Raw genomic sequence first — 17,632 nt, 5'->3', positions numbered from 1 at the left:
GCTGGTGACAATCAGTGATACATTATCACATGATCTGAGCCAGAAATGTTGTACAAGTCCTGAATGCACGTATGCCTGGAGGCTGTTAGGAGCTCTAGCAGGGGGGAAATAAACTCAGATTAAATTGTACCAAGACCAAATTATTCAATACACTTCTTGGCAATTGAGTTCAGCAGGGCTTGGGGTGGCTGCTGTTGGGTGTGTGAGGGTGGTGTGGCAGGCTGCTGCAAGCAGAATGGAGAAAGGAGTAGCACATTGGGGTTACTGATATTATCATGTTCATGTTAACACTGAAGGTTATTGTGTTTGAGCTTTGAAGAGGGATTCTGTCTTGGTAACCCTCCCTTTTCTCACCTGATATTAGTATCTTTTTTCTGTACATTGCCATTGGGTCTATATCTTTGTCACAGTTGTCTCTCCAGTACAAAATGATCAACAGATTTTAATTACAGGTAGTCCTCGAAATACGACCACAATGGACCCAAAAAATTCTGTTGTTAAGTGAGACATTTGTTAAATGAGTTTTGCCCTATTTTACGACCTTTCTTGCCACAGTGATTAAGTGAATCACTGCAGTTGATAAATTAGCAACCTGGTTGTTAAGTGAATCTGATTTCCCCATTGACTTTGCTTGTCCAAAGGTTATACAAAAAAATGATCACATCACCATGGGACACAACAACGGTCATAAATATGAACCAATTGCCAACCATTTGAATTTTCAACACATGACTATGAGACTGCTGCAAAGGTCGTAACTGTGAAAAACTGTCATAAGTCTCTTTTTCTAGTGCTGTTGTAACTTTGAACATCACTAAATGAATTGCTGTAAGTCAAGGACTACCTGTGCTTAAAAATAAATATATAAACATATTAAAATATCTCTAAATCCCGTTGCTGGGGTCAGTTTGCAATGTGTTTTTCAGATTTTGTTGAGTTATTGGTGCATCAGGAGATTGTTAGTGGCAAGAGATTCTCAGAGCATGAATATAAATGTGCAGCTGCCATCATCTAGTGTAAGACAGGTAAAGCAGGAAATCTGATACACAAGATACCTGGAAAAGGGAGCACTACATTTGAATTTTTAAAAAGGTATAAATCAGGATCAGACTATGAATGTCAGCAGTGTGTATACCATAGCTTTCCTACAATAAAAATATTTCCTAGCTATGTTGTTTAAGTCTCAGGAGATTCTCCATTGGTTATGCCTCCCAAGGACAAACTGACATATTGTCTGTTGTTTCAAAATAATAGTTTTAAAACTTACGTTAGTTGGATCTTGATCCAATTCAGTATAAGTATAAATCTTTATTACGTTCAAAGACCAGCAATACACATTACTTTTTACAATATGTTAAAAAGTACTGACATTAAGATATAATTAAAAAGTATTGATGTTAAAAGTGGACAATAACATACATGTTCTCAAATTGTTCGGGTCACTCCCTGGTTTACCTGGGTGCAAAGCCGATAAGTATGGGAATAAATACAATGGCCCAGAAATTGTTAGAGATATGTCCAAATAATTGGTACAAGATGACAACTATACTTCTGTAACCAATTTTTTTCTTGTGGACATTGCAGCAACACAGAACTTTGCCACTACATATGTGGTAGCCGGATTTGTGTTCTGGAGGAGAAAGCCTAGATAAAAATTGTCTGCCCTCCCTGGCTATCTCTCTAATAAGGGGGAGAATATGTGCAGACCTATAAGCCCTGTATAGCTCACAGTGTAATAGAACATGTGAGATATCTTCCACTTCTCCTTTACCACATATTGGTGTTCTCTTATACTTGCCCTGGAGGAGTGCTGAAGGAAGAATATTAAATCTGGCTCTGAAGAAAGCTATTCTTTGTTTTGGGAAGATCAGGTCATTTAGATATCTTGCCGATTCCCACACACCCTGTTTGATTCTGTCCCTACTGTGGAGAGGCAACCTATTTAGTTCTTCTTGGAATTCCATGTCCTTCATTCTATTGATTACTACTTGCTTTGCTTGATCAAAGCCTAGGGACATTAAGAATACTGGTGAGAGCCCATAAGAGCCCAGCTTGTGATCAATTGCCTGCTTCCAGGGGAGGGGAAGTTGTCAGTCAACACTAGTGGGCACAGTCCCTCTGGAAAGAAATGAATTTTAAGCCAATGAATGATCATCTTCCAGGCTCTTACCTGAATTTGAGGCATGCCTGTCTCAATTCTTAACTGGGCATTTGGGTGCAGCTAAGATGGCTTGCAGGAATTTGCTTTGTATTGTTTCTAGCAAATCCTTTCTTTGCAAGGATTCCTGTTTGTGCCCCATATAGAATTTGTACTAATGTTTTGGCCTCAAAAAGTTTTAAGGCAGCAGGTACTAACTGACCTCCGCCTGTGTAAAATAAATGTTTAATTGCATTTGAGGACCTATTGGCTGTTTGCAATGTGTGATCCAGGTGTGCCTTCCATGTCCCTTGCGAGTGGAAAACTACTCCAAGGTATTTAAATGTTCTAACCTGTTCCAAACTATGTCTTTCTATTTTGCAGGGGTATTGGGTAGGTCTTTTAGCAAAAACTAAAATTTTTGATTTATCAAAGTTAAGGACCAGCTTGTTTTGCCCTGATTGCTCTCTTCAGTCCTACAGTGGTTTGTGAAATAATAGTGGCATCATCAGCATATAAGAGAATTGGAACTTTGCGTTGTGCTAGGTTAGGAGGATGGAAATCAGGGTTCTGTAAGAGATCAATCAGGGGATTAATATAGAAGTTAAAAGAGGGTGGGGGATGCAACCCTGCCGTACCCCTTTTTGTACTCTTACTGGGCCGGTTAAACTCCCTTGGGGATTGCACCTCACTTTCAAGGTGGAATTGGCATACAATTTTTGTATGAGGAAGAGAAGGCGTTTATCGATAGTGGTGCATTTTAATTTCTCCCAGAGGGTGATTCTAGATATTGAATCAAAGGCCTGCTTAAAATCAAGGAAGGCCACAAAAAGAGAGAATTTTTTTAATAAGTGTATTTTTGTACTAAATGGTGGAGTACTAAGATATAATCCACCGTAGATCTTCCTTCTCTAAAACCAGCTTGATCGTCTTTGATTATCTCCCCTGAAATTAGCCAATCCTAAAGTTTATAGTTTAGGTGTTTGGCATACAATTTACTAATAATGCTCAGAAGACTAATGGGTCTATAATTGCCTGGGTCATTTCTATTTCCTTTTTTTATAAATTGGTATGATCCAATTCAAATTGGCATTTCTTATAAAAATATCTAATAGTATTAAATAGTATTAAAAAAACTAACTACTGTGAATATCTGTATTTTTATTGGTCATTGCATTCAGATAATCATTGTTCAGAGTATCTTTCTGAAATCTGTTCATGGGAAATAGGAGACTTCGGATTCTAATAGGAGTTAGAAATTAACAGATTTCATTTTTACTGAACTCTTTCACACCTTGAGATGCTTTAGAAATCTCAATAGCTCTTCAAACTACTGTAGTTCTTTTATCTCACCTATACACTTGCGTGAACTGTTAGTACTGTGAATGCATCAGAAAGATTCTATTTAGGTAATTTTCCCATCTAATCTAGTCTCCCCTTGAGTGAATATAGTGAATATGAAGATGTGCTGGTACCTGTGTGGTAACTGATAATGCAGAGCAACAGGCAATCTAAAGGTCCAGTCTGACAGATTGAAGAGGTGAAAAACACTGGGTTAAAAACAAGAATTTTGAAAGTTTACCGATTTTATACTTAAATTACATTTAATTACTTACTAAACTGAAACTATGCTACTATACAAATAAACCTGGCTTTCATCATCAGAGTAGGATGCATCAGGACAGTAATTACATAAAAAATGACATGATTTGATAATTGAAGGATTCATCAAGTTTAATGGCATGCTGTACTATTCAGTGGATTTCAGAGGAAATTGTTCAATTCAATATTTGAAGCAATTTATTCAATTATGTCAGTTTATTGAAGACTACGATCCTGTAACCAGATGTTTTTATAAACACATAAATAGTTATATTGCAAAAAATATAATATAGGGACTTTTCATTGAAACATAGTCTATACCAGGGTGTCAAACTCATGGTCCACAGCTGGATGCGTCATGCACTGGCCATGCCCACCCCTGTTTTAGCAAAGGAGAAAAAGTCATGATACATCACATGATGAAAACATGATGATGTGAGTTTGACATTCCTGTTCTACGCAAAGCAGTTCCAGCAGCTTGCTGATAAAGATAATAAATAAATGTTTGCAATGAATATTTCCAGAAAGAAGGCACTACGACACCAATCCTCTATTCTGATAACAGAAAAGGAAATGTCATAGATGGGCAAATGAAATTAATCACATCAGGAAAGGGACTAGAGAAATGGTATGCAGGCTCCACAATATGGAGTACTGTCTTGGCAGCCCATTTCAATAGAAAGCAAGACTCCCCCAGAGTTACTTTTAACATAATTCATTGAAGGGGAATGGAAAATTTTATAATTGTTTTAATTTTGGTTTATCTCAGAGATTGCTAAAATACCCGAGATAGTTCTTGGGTTATGACCATTTGTTAATTGACTGTTCAGATGGCCCTAACCAACTGATAACTGGTCTGTGAAGTTGCAATTATTTCAGCATTCCCATGGTCAAGTTGTCATGATTCAGGCACTTGGTCACTTGATGGTTGCAGTGTTTTGTGGTCTCATAATGACCATTTATGACCTTTCCTAATGGCTTCCCATAAGAAAAATCAATGGGAAAGTTGGTAGGAGGTTGCAAGTCACTCCTGCCGCTTTATTGCCTGTCCATTCTTATGTTCCTTAGTATCTGGCCCCAGCACATGCCCACATGCCCAAGCACTGGGGTGGCCGTCTGTGACATCCATCTACCCATAGCTCTGCCTGTTTGCCTGGGACTCTACCTCATCCCATATTATGCCCTATACATGAGGCCTTAACAACCCATAAGGTCTTGAGGTTACAATGATAGCTGAGCTTGCAATTGCTAAGCAGTGCTTTCATGTGACATTATGGTTTATGGCCACATCGCTCAGCAATGGACATTCTTATCCTACTTGCTATTGTAACCTTAGGTCTACCTGTAGAGACCTTTTTTAAAAAAAATAGTGTGAACTGATAGGGCTACTTTCCTAAACTGTGCTCTGTTTGAAATATTAAAATAATGCTGCTGCTGCTTTAATTAATATCATTACCATATTTTTCAGAGTATAAGATGCACATTTTTTCCTTTAAAAAGTTGCTGAAAATCTGGGTGCATCTCATACAGCGAATACGGTAAATAAGATTTAATAATTACTAAGAAAAGTTGATGTGTTTAGTCAAAGACTGAAGCATTTTTTCTGAGGCATTTTTGAAATTTCCACAATTCTACTATGAACACAAATAAGATGAAGGAATAAAGGGAAGAGAGTAAGGAACAATTCTGTTCCAAGATATATTTGCTTGAATTACATCTAAAAATGAAGAATACTAGGAGTCTCTAGGAGTAGACAATAACTGTACTAAATCAAAATCATATGAAGCAAACATTTTAAGGCATTCTGGCTCAGGTGTTTAGGAATTTGCTTCATTTAGAAAAAAAATCTTATCCCCCCCCCCCCCAAATATTGGGTATTTTATCTCACTGCCATAAGTCATTGATGTTTGTTTATTTTAGGCAAAGCTCTAATTTATAATACATATTTTGCAACTGCAATCTTGTTTATATCTGTTCTCTGAGTTAGTGGATTTTGTTTTGTAAAAGATACCATGTTTTTGACTCCCTGTAGCAAATTGTAACTAACTGTGTTGTTTACTACAAAACTGTTTGGGGATTCTACTGTGTTAAACAGAGCATTTGATTTCCTGTGTGAAACCAGAACAAGAAAATTAAAGTGTTATTTCTTCTACTTACTATCTCAGCAGAGAAAAGTGAAATATATCCTGCTCAGATTGCAGCATTTCAGTATGTATCAAATATCTGCTTGAAGGGTTACTCTGAATATTATAATTTTTTTTACATGTAGTCAATCACTCAGTACAAGAAAACACTTGGGATTTTATAGGTTTTTGACTGCAGTTTTATACATACACATCTGAGAATAAATCTCACTGAATTTAAAGGGACTTCTGAGAACAGATGGCTTGTACTCAATCTTGTCATTCTTTTGTTCTTCTGGAAAGTACGGTAAGTTACCTGACAAACACATTTTTATCTATATACCACTAGCACACTCCTGTCTGCTTATTTGTTTGTAATCTTCAGTTAGCCCAAACAATGCATTATAGTGCAAAAATCAAGTATCAATCAAAATGAAGACAAGAATGACATACCTCAAATGAACCAAGTACCTCAAATCTGCTAACTTAAAGAATGTGCACAAAAGCCAGGACCCATTGTTCCTGTGTAATTGAAATTTCAAGGATCTTCACACTACTTGTATTCTAGAAGTTATGCATGTTGTAGTATCGTCAGGATTGTGATTTCCCTCAAATCCTGCTAGCTTCCCAGAAGCAAAGTCACTGGGAAAGCCGTTAGGAAGTTGTTCCTGCTTTTGCTGCATTTTTGCCTACTCTAGTCATTCTGAAACTGTTTAGACAGGGATATATCTCTTAAAAGATAACCCAATGAATCATCGGCTGTCTAGTTATAATTAAATTTGCAATCGTGAAATATACCACAATATAAGTGTTTTATGTTCAAGGACATATGATTATAAACTCATTTAACTCTCATACCTTTTCCTACAAATTGAGATTTTAAAAAAGAAAAAATGACATGTGTAATTACATCAAATACAGGGAATGTGTTCATTCTCTATCCTGTTTGGGAAGCATTAAATTAACAAAAGGGAATATATTCCCAAAGTTCTCAGCTTTCACATCACCCCACTTTTTAGCAAGAGGTGTGATCAGCCAGCATCTCTTCACTGTCCTCCAAGAAAGCTGGACTGCAAATTGAGGCAGCCTTTCTTTCTTTTTTGTAAAAGGAGGTTCAGTGGATAAGAGTGGTGCATTACAGTTTCCAGTCACCCATTTTTCAACAGAATTGTTGAAGTTGGCCACACATTTCAATTCTGGCCTTTGATATATTTTACAAGACGTGATTTGACTCTTGTGCTTGGTAGGAAAATATAAACAGTTTAGATATTAAGGTGTTTAATATACTTGTTCATAAATGATTCATGGACACCAAAATTTTACCCACTCCTGTTTTAGAAAATTTAATTGCCACTGGAGCTCTGTTTGACTAGGTGTTATTTCACAAAGTAGTTTTGTTTTGGAAGCCTCACCAATTTTAGTAGATGCTCATTTTCTTAACTAATAAAATAGAAATAATACAACAAATATACTCTCAAAAATAATGTGTAAATGATAAATATATACATTTCTGCATTTTCTTTTTGCAAACAAGAGAAAGGGATGTAACTGAATTAAAAGAAAACAAAATTATATAAACAAAACTTTTGCTTTTTAGCACGGGTGAAAAATGTATTTTTCTAGAATTATGATCTAGAATCTTAAGCCAGTAAACTACATCAGATAAATTGAGTATGGGTTGTAAATCTATTTAATGGACATTTTATTTTCTTTCTCCCCCCCCCTTCCCTCTCCTCCCACTTTAGAAAGGAGCAGCTACTCAGGTGTTCTCAATGCAAAGTTGCAAGATACTGTGGTGCAAGCTGTCAGGTAATTATTTTAAAGCATAGATGGACAATGCAATATCTAAACTTTTAAACTAATGAAATTGTTTTCTAATTACATAGTCCTACCTGAATTGGGGTACTGTCAGGCCCCCCAAAACCAAGAATGACATGTGGAGTTACTTCTGATTAATTCCTTTGTTGTTGTTCACCTACAAACAGAATCTTGCCAGACTAAAGTAATTTTCTGCAAAAACCATTTAGATATACTCTGTGAATTGTTTTTTTTCTTTTTTTTCTTTTTTCTTTTTTTTTAATAAATGTTTTTTTTAATTTTAATTTGAAACAAGTACAGCATCTTTCTTTACATCTGTAGAAAATGTATCAATCGATTATAGATAAACTTTGGTACATCTCCATGGTCAACAAACATAACTCATATTAACTCAAGCATTATTATATATCCATTTTCATTTGACTGTAATTATTATTTAAAAATATTAATAAAAGTAATAATCTTGAACAATACATGCCCACACCAGTGGGAAAAGAAAAAATCAAAAAGAAAAGGCAAAAAAAAAAAAAAAAAAAAAGACAAAAACGACAAAGGACAAGGCAGGAAAAAAAACAAAACACAGGTATCTATTATAAAAAAGAAGAAGTATATCAACTGGTTACAACATGCTTTGGTGCTTCTCTTCCATTAACCCATATTAATTCAAATATCTTAACTCAAATGTTTACCATATTAACATCATTATACCTCCAGTTTTAATTACCTATAGTTATTTAAACATCCTTCATCCTTAACTATGCCAAAGAATTAATCCATAACACATGCTGACATTTCATTTACTTACTTGTAAAATCCTCTATTAACATCAAATCCTCATATCCTATTTTAGCTGAACATCCATAATATTTAATTATATCATATATCATAACATTTTCCCAGTATTGATTAACATTTGATTGTATGTATTTTATTTAGTTTTTTTAATAGTGATAATTATTGTAATTAATATTCTTTATGTATAATCCAAAAATGTTTTCTCATATCCAATTGTTATTTATCATATCAACTCCACATTATATACATTACTATCAATATCAATTATTATTCAGCTATATCTGTTACAAAGAAGAGCAATTAGGTTTAGCTAGTTTTCAATTGTATTCTTCAATCTATCAGCCAAATCCACATTATATACATTACTATCAATATCAATTATTATTCAGCTATATCTATTACAAATTAAAGTAATCAGATTTAGCTAATTTTAAGTTGTATTCTTCCATCTGTCAGCCTGTGTCCCTCCAATAGCAAAATCTTCTCAAACCAATTGCCATTCGTTGGATAAATTTACCAAATGTTTTTATAAGCAAGTCCAAACAAAGATATCTTCGCACCTTTTGGCTCTGAATGTCAGTGATGAAATAATAATGTTGTCCCGGGCTTGTAAAACTTTTCAAATTGACTTTAATTCTCAAGGGTGGAGTTTTCATTTCTCCTGCACTCTGTCTCTTTAAATGAATCTTCTTTATAGCTCCCCCCCTCCTTTCTTCCTCTGAGATAGACCAGACGCCATTTCTCACATTTTCCATTTGTATTTCAGGAACATTCAAACATTCAACGATCTCAGTTTTTCCTTCATATTTTAAAATCAGATGATCCAATTTTTTTTCCAATCTCTGAAAAGAGTCAAAAAGCTCTCGACATGCGGAAAAAAGAATCTGGAGTGAGACCTTAGAAGTATTTTCAGACGCCATGATGTGTCGTAGTTAGAAATTGCAAGTAAAAACACGCTGGGAACTGTGCAATCTTATCTGATCGTAAACACAGCCAAGTAATAAAAATGTCAGATCGTGAAGGGCTAATTAGTAGAAAGTTACGATCCACTTAGAAAGAATCAGGGGGGGAGGGGATGTCGAAGAGTTCCTTGAAGCGTTTAAGAAATAAAGTAGCCACCAGCCATAAATCCATTAAAAAAAGACCAATTCGCCGCTAGATTCTTCTATTCTTTGGTTTCAATTAGCTTAAGCTTTTAGTGCGGACAGTCTCTCTTGAATAATAAAATCAGCTTACCAGATGACATCATTTCTGCCATTCTTAGGGGCAACCTGCAGTTTCAGTTAGCATGCAGCTAATCCAGAAAGGAATTGGCAAGAGGGGTTAATACCCCCCCCCCGAGACTTTGCGAATGTCTCTGAGGTCCTGGGTCTCCCCTCACCTTTCACTGTCGTCTCCGGGACAGCTAGGGTCCAAAAAACCCGTCCAAAAATCCTTCGGAATAGAGGAATTTCAGGAATAGCCTGAAACTCCGTCTTCTCACTGCTAAGCCCCGCCTTCTTCCCTCTGTGAATTGTTAAGAGAGGGTCCAACTTTGCTCTTTCTGCTCACTAGACAGTTTTTGCTTTACTGTCCCTTTGTCTTCTGGGAAAGAGCCCTTCCCTCCTCTCACTGGGATACATTCCACTACAGTTTTCCCGAAATAGACATGGTATTCCACATGGGGTCTGGCCAGGGCAAAGTGGAGTAGAAGAACTACTTCTGCAGCCTATATTTTATGTATGTGTTCATATACCCCAAGATAGATTTCCTTTGGAAGCAGTTGCATTTCACTGTTAGTTTACCATTAAATTCTGACTACATTGCTATTGATGACTTACACAATTCTTATTTGTATTTGTTAATCATTCTATAAAGTACATTGCAAACATTTTATACTCCATTTGAAATATACTCCAATTTAAAAAAAAACAGAGATGGAAGTAAAACATTGAAGGAGGAGGTCATTTTTTTTAAAAAAAGTACTAACTATTAAAGGGAAAATAATTTCTTTTCACTCCTAGAAAGAAGCCTGGCTGGACCATAAACGGGAATGCAAATGTATTAAAGATATTGACCCTAATTTTCCTCCTGACTCAGTGAGGCTTGTTGGCAGGATTATTTTCAAAGTAGTAAGTTAACTTTTTATATATAATTAATTTTTGCAAAATATATCTGCACCACATCTGTTAACGTGGAAACAGATTGTATATTTCAGAGTTGAAGCGATCATTGAGATGGGGCCTCTTGAAGAAGAGGTTGAGAGAAAACTTCATTCAGTCAGATTGCCCCATGTTTTTACTTGACCAAATCCTTTGAAAATATCTTTGTATTATAAAGTGCCTATAGCAATGAGCTCAAGTGAGACTTGATGAATTGATGTTCTAACCTATGCTGGTTACAAGAGAAAATAGGAAAGGAGCCAATTTACTCCTTTGAGTCTTCTTTCCTTGACTTGTGTATATTTGACCTGGTTTTTATAAGAACTGTGTGATGTTAAGAATTGTTGCTTAGCTTGCTTGTTTTTGTCTTCTATCCCTTTCTCTTGTGTTCAAAAATCGTCTTTTGGGATTGAATTCTTGAGGAATGGAATTAACATGTATTTTATTACTTTGTGAGATCCTCTGGGTGTCTTTTGGGTTGAAAAAGCAAAGTAAAATGGGCTGTGCTAAGTGACTATGTATGTGTGATTGTGTGTGATCGCTCTACAGTAATCAGCAGAAGTAAAGGTATTGCCTCTTCACTTGACTAGCTTTTAAGTTGATGGAAAAAGAAAATTAAGATAACTAGAGGCACACATTTGTATGCGTTAGGCTATACAGCTAATAGTTGGATGTGGTATGAAACAATGTCCCTTTGTATAAAGTCTTTTGAAATTATTTCAACTGCATTCTTGGGCATTTGGGTAGAAATTAGAAATAGGACAAACCAGGCAAATAAATGTAATAAATCAATCCGCCATAAGTACGGTATCAACATATACATTTTTTTGCCATTAGAGATATGATTTTATAGTTTCAGTTTCTAAATGAAATTCCACAAAAATTGCTTAAAACTAAAAATTGTATTTATGCTGTTGGCTTAAGAGTTAATCAGTTTGATCTTAGGCTGATGCTGATGCCAAATCCCATGTTTACTTCATTTCTTCAAAACAATTAATATCTCAGATATTTATGAGAGGTTGGTCTTTTGGCACCAATTTTAAAAGGGAGTCCTTGAGTAGAAGTCTTAAATATCATGTGCACTTGTTGCAACTATTCTAGCAGTGAAATAGATAAAAATAATATGTAAAAATGAATAAAATGGAGAATAAATTAAATGAATAATGATAAAATGCAAAACTCCAATAATGTTTTTCCAATCATAAAATAGCCACAATACTTTATTTCAGATGATTATTGTTTTTTGTATTCATGTATACCAGGTTTAAGAGCTGGGGTGGTGCAGTGGTTAAAATGCAATACTACAGGCTACTTCTGCCGGCTGCCAGATGCCAGCAGTTTGACAGTTTGAGTCACACCAGCTTAGGGTTGACTCAGCCTTCTCTCCTCCAAGGTTGGTAAAATGAGGACCAAGATTGTTGGAGGCAATATGCTGACTCTGTAAACCGCTTAGAGAGGGTTGTAAAGCACTATGAAGCAGTATATAAGTGAAAGTGCTATTGCTATTATAGCTTTTTTTAAACAGTGAAACAATTATCCAAGGTTATTTTTATTCATTAGTGTTTTTATATTCTCACCAGTTAAGGCAATCGGTATGCCCATCTGAAGAGCTGTATTCTCTTTCTGATCTTCAGTCAAGTAAGTGTTTTTGTGTATTTTCTCAATTTAAAGGGACTCTACTATATTAAAGATGTGTGAGGACACACTATCTTTTAAACATTTTATGGTTAGCAGCTTCATGGTGAGGATTTTTGTGCTCCTTTAAATCTGATGAAGGAACTACTGTTTGTAGGCAATACATATTGTGATAATAATAATGAAGGTAGAGGGTCTCCCAGTTAAATCAGGTGTTAACTGAATCAATGCAATCTAAAAAATAATTTTGGATCTCTCTGCTCCCATACCAGATATTTGACTTTGGAATATTAATGAAAATTTTTTATTCTAAATTATGTATAGTGAGATCAAAATATTATTTTATTATATATATCTTAGCAATTGCATTTATTTTAGAGGTTTTTTAGTTATTTTGGTGTGTGGGGGTTGTACTGTGTTTCCCTGAAAATACGACCTGTCCTGAAACTAACACCATGCCACATTTTTCGTGTGGGCAAAAATATAAGCCCACCCCTGAAAATAAGCCCCCTGGACAACCCCCTCCTCCGCTCACCGATCTAGAGGTATCCCGAAGGCACCAAGCCGCAGGAGCCAGGGGGCGGGTGGAAAGGTGCTCACATTGTTTGGCGCCTTTGGGATACCGCTAGGTTGGGGAGTAGCGCTCTGCCTGGCCAGAGGGGGGAGTTGCTGAGCGGCTGCTCCCTTGCGAGCAGTCTCCCAAAGAGCCAGGCACAGCCTCGGGGTGAAGCAGCCATGAGGTGACCATGCTTATAAGCAGCTGGCTGACAAACTCCCTCTCCAGCCGGGCAGAGCAACATTCACTGACCTTGGGGGTATCCCTAAGGTGTCAAGCCACGTGGCGCTCTGCCCGCCCCCTCAGCTCCTGTGGCGTGGCACATTAGGGATATCATTAGGGTCAATGCATGGAGCTCTACCCGGATGGAGAGAGGGGTTGTGCGAGCACCTGTTCCGCCCCCAGCAAGCATGTCTTCCAGCCTCACCATGCCCTGGCCCAGCCACCGCCGCGGCGCTCTGAGCATAACTTCTTCTCGGGCTTACAAACTCCAAAATTCGGCTGCCGAGTCTCCCAGCAGTGGCTGCTTTAGGAGTGCGCTCTATGGTTGTGGGCCAGCTGCCGGACAGAGAGTCTTCCAGACAGAGAGTCTTCCAGCAACCAGCCCACAACCATAGAGCACACTCCTACAGCGGCCGCTGTTGAAAGACTTAGCAGCTGAGTTTTGGAGTTTGGAAGCCAGAGAAGAAGATATGCTCAGAGTGCGCCGGCACCAGCGCCGGTGCCCTGGCCCTGCAGGGAGAGTTGGGCAGAGCATGGTGAGGCTGGGAGGCATGCTTGCTGGAGGTGGAACAGGTGCTCACGCAACCCCCTTCTCCAGCCGGGCAAAGCTCCATGCACTGACCTAGGGGGTATCCCAAATGTGCCAAGCCGCGAGAGCTGGAGAGCGGGCAGAACACCACATGCCTTGGCTGTGCCCATCTCTTCAGGAGCCCGCTCGCAATGAAGCAGCAGCCTGGCAACCCCAAAACAATAAGCCCTCTCCCTATAATAAGCCCAAGGCCATATTTCATGGGGCAAAAGAAAATAAGACCAAGAAACACGGTAGTTGGATCAAATTCTGAGACTACATTGTTAATCCTTTCAAAAGAAAACCTGCAAAGTGTGTGTCACATTTTCATAGTTGGATGAGAATTCCCCACCACCCTACCCTGCTGAATCTGGGGATATAAATAATCATCAGGCTGCCTGCAGATGCAATATTAATAAAAATTATAAATTACATTGAGCTAGAATGGGGTTAGAGTGATTTATGCACTTGTCCCCTGCTTTCATTCCTGAATTACCAGCATTCATTCATATGCACAGAGGGTGGGGAAGGATTCAAAGGTACTTTAGGAATAACATGTAAAAATGTTCTGTATGTGTAATCTTTTTTTGTAATGTTTCATTTTTCAAGGATTATTTTTTAACTCCAGAAAATTAAAACAATTCATTTACTTGATATCAGTTTAGTTCATTTGCTATTTTTTTCAATTTCATACGATATCGGAACTGAATTTTTGATCACTTGCTGTACAATTTCTATCGGGTGTATCTTCCCAGGCAATAATTAATTGTTCCAGTACAGATAATTCTGTTCTATACAATACCACTTTATTATCATTATTGATACTTCAAATTCCTCCCAAAATTTGGATGGATATAGAGTTTTCCTTTGCAGCACCCCCATAGTCATATGATCACAATCCAGGTCTTGGCAACTAGACTGGTTTTCTGTCTGTCCCTTCTGTGATCACCATTTATTGCCTTCCCTACAAGTTTTTGGGAAAAATGAATAAAATAATTTCTCAGAAACATCCATTTGGCTACTTTGGGGTCAGACTATTGAGCTAAAATATAAAATGTCTACCAACATGGCTGCTTCTTTGTTTTCACAGTTATGTTTATCTTGTTTTTGTTGATTTACTCTCACCACACCCAATTTTGCTCTAAGGATAATTGGGCCTTCAGGCTTGCCACATTCAATGATGTGGGAAAATGGGAGGGGGGATTATATGAAGTACGGGAGATATATAGTCATAATAACATTCCTTTCTCAGAGAATCAAGGACATCTTGCCCTGCACCTAGAGGAGCATGACTGGGAGACCTGATTGGGCCATGTGATGGACATGTGGGTGCTAGGCAAGGGCTTGGGCTTTCATTTGGGTGGGGAAAACCTGGAAGCTTTCAGATTTGAGTTTTCCCAGATATGCCAATATGACATCTCTATAAAATGGAACTTTGAGGAACTTCATGCCTCGAAGTTTTTCATGGGGGTATTACTTGAAACCCTGACATTCAGTCAAATTATTGTAAGATATATTGTAAGAGCCGTGGAGGCCCATTGGTTAGAATGCAGTAGTGTAGGCTAACTCATTGCTTACTCCATGAGTTTGATTCTCACTGGCAATATGCTGACTCTAAACCGCTTAGAGGGCTATAAAGCACTGTGAAGCAGTATATAAGTGCTCGATCTATCTGTCTGTCTGTCTGTCTGTCCGTCCGTCCGTCCGTCCGTCCGTCCATCCATCCATCCATCCATCCATCCATCCATCCATCCATCCATCCATCCATCCATCTATCTATCTATCTATCTATCTATCTATCTATCACCTGGTGAGAAAACAAATGATCAAGAACACTCAATTAATAATTAATGGGAATATACTAAATTTCTAATTGCCTAACAGTCATTGTGATTGCAACAAATTTCACAATCTTTCTCTCCAGAAATATCTCCATATTTAGTGACCTGTCAAATAAGAAGTGAATAATCTTCCCCAATCTTCCATATCTGTGGATTAAAAAAGGCATTGATGATGTCATATGATGTTATTTGACACTTTCTGAATCTTGTAAATAACCTGGATAAAATTGCACAGGAACACTGTGAAATTTTCCTTTTCACAGGGAAGCTAGTAAGATATCTTGAGTGAAATGAAAGTATCTTCTATGGATTTGGAAAAGGATGTTTGCTATGTATTTAGGATGAAACAGCAGTCTTCCATACATGCTGTTGCGAAAAAAGAAGAATTTTGATTAAATCACACTGAATGTCAGTATTGAGTGTCCATTGTTTCAAATTGAACCTGACATGAATTATATTTTAATCTCTATGTCTGTCTATTCATTCTATCATCTCGCTCTTTATCTTTTAGCTAATTGTTCATTTTATTAAAGGACAAGTTGTTATAAACAATTAATTTGCTATGAATTGACAGCTAGATTTTTAAAATTATTACTGCCTACAGTCAAATTGCTTTCTCATTCTTTTAAAAAAAAGACATACCACTTAGGTATGCAATTTCCCACTTTTACAGCATACTTCTGATTGAAATAAATCAAGATAGTGTCATCTTGCATGGGGAAAAATATTTTGAATGAAATAAAATTACTATTGTTACTGTTAAGACACTTGATTTTCTGTTTGCTGTCTCTTTGCACATCTGTTTTGTCCTAAGATTTAGCTTTTCCATTCACATAATATTTGTACAATTTGGCAATATCAACCTAGTGTTGAGACGTTATGTCAGAAATAAACTAGAATATCTTGTCTTTTTGGAGTTTGAAGCGTTCACACTGCCAAGCTGATTCTGGATTGCTTAAAGATGTTGGTACAAGATAATCCTCACACTAATATATTTCCTCTTTTTAAAGATGTTGATGAATTGAGTGAAGACATGAAAGAGGGTCTTAGGCATCTTGCTAAGACTTTGCAGCTGTATTTGAAGGTGGAAATCCAAGATGTTTCTCAGCTTTTGCCGGCCTTAGATATTTTTCAGATCTTTGCAAAAGTAAGTGTTAAAAGAGATTTTTGAAAATTGAAAATATGTAGTCACTTTTCATATTCTTGTACTTTTATGTTGTTTGAAAGAGCTATTTTAAACCATAATACACTACCAGATACCGGACTGAGTGAACAGTAAATTTATATACCACTTCAGCAATTACAGATTCCCCTCTCAAGGTCAGTATTTTTTTTCTAATAGAAACAATCAGCATATTTTTTTTAAAAAGAACTATGACAAATTACATAATGCTAATATTGAAAAATAACACAAGATTTTAAAATTAAAAACGTTTATATGTTGCTTCCTGAAAAAAAAAGGCTTATGCATCCCTTTTTGTTTGAAATTGGTATCTATTGAAAAAATAATGTATCACAACGTATATTTAATGCTTACACACTCTGATGTAGGCCTTGTTACTTGACTTATTTGTTACCCAGCATTAGGAATTTAATTTTTTTTTCATCCTGATATAAATGTCAAGGGAGGTTAATAATGTTCTGCTGCATTTATTATCACCTACTATTTGCTTTAGATAACTGAAAGGGTGACTACGTGGGATAATTTTGTAATTTCCTATAGCAAAATATTACAGCTATAATCCACTGTAAAGTGACTTTATTTTGAGCTTTACTTTTTATCATTTTCTGCAAATCTAATGACTAATTTGCATGGTTTGTGGATCCATCATGATCCACATGAGAAGTTTGTAAGTTCAACTGACTCAATTTCCGATTTCTTTTCACTGGATTGAAATCATCTAATTTCTTCTTCTACTTGCTTTTTAAAATGGTTATGTAGTTTTAAATATTTTGTTGATTACATTTTTTTCGCTGTAATAAATGAATGTGTTTGAGTTTGTCTAAAACATAGTGCTTTATAGGACGAACATTATCTGCTGTTTTAATACATTATTCCTTTTTGTGGGATAAACATTAATTTTAAAAATTGTTCCAAATCGGTTTTGCTATAAAAATAAGCAGGAAAAGCTCAGAATAAGAGTATGTTTTTAAAAATAAAATAAAATTAGTGTCTGAATTAAAGCTATTAAAT

General features: G+C 36.4%; 1 protein-coding gene across 2 annotated transcripts in view; it reads left to right on the top strand.

Moving 5' to 3' along the window:
- Window positions 1–17,632, top strand: part of SMYD3 (SET and MYND domain containing 3) — a 341,929-nt gene that overhangs the window by 31,977 nt on the left and 292,320 nt on the right. For both annotated transcript variants that reach the window (XM_032217105.1, XM_032217104.1), the window contains exons 2-5: window positions 7,608–7,671; window positions 10,479–10,586; window positions 12,197–12,254; window positions 16,449–16,585. In XM_032217105.1, the coding sequence (XP_032072996.1) occupies window positions 7,608–7,671; window positions 10,479–10,586; window positions 12,197–12,254; window positions 16,449–16,585 (367 nt within the window). The remainder of the gene's footprint in view (window positions 1–7,607; window positions 7,672–10,478; window positions 10,587–12,196; window positions 12,255–16,448; window positions 16,586–17,632) is intronic.

Source organism: Thamnophis elegans, chromosome 4 (genome assembly GCF_009769535.1).
Source record: "Thamnophis elegans isolate rThaEle1 chromosome 4, rThaEle1.pri, whole genome shotgun sequence".
NCBI classification, from domain to species: domain Eukaryota; kingdom Metazoa; phylum Chordata; class Lepidosauria; order Squamata; family Colubridae; genus Thamnophis; species Thamnophis elegans.
Note: the sequence above shows the minus strand (reverse complement) of the source record. Positions and strands in the feature narration are given on the sequence as shown.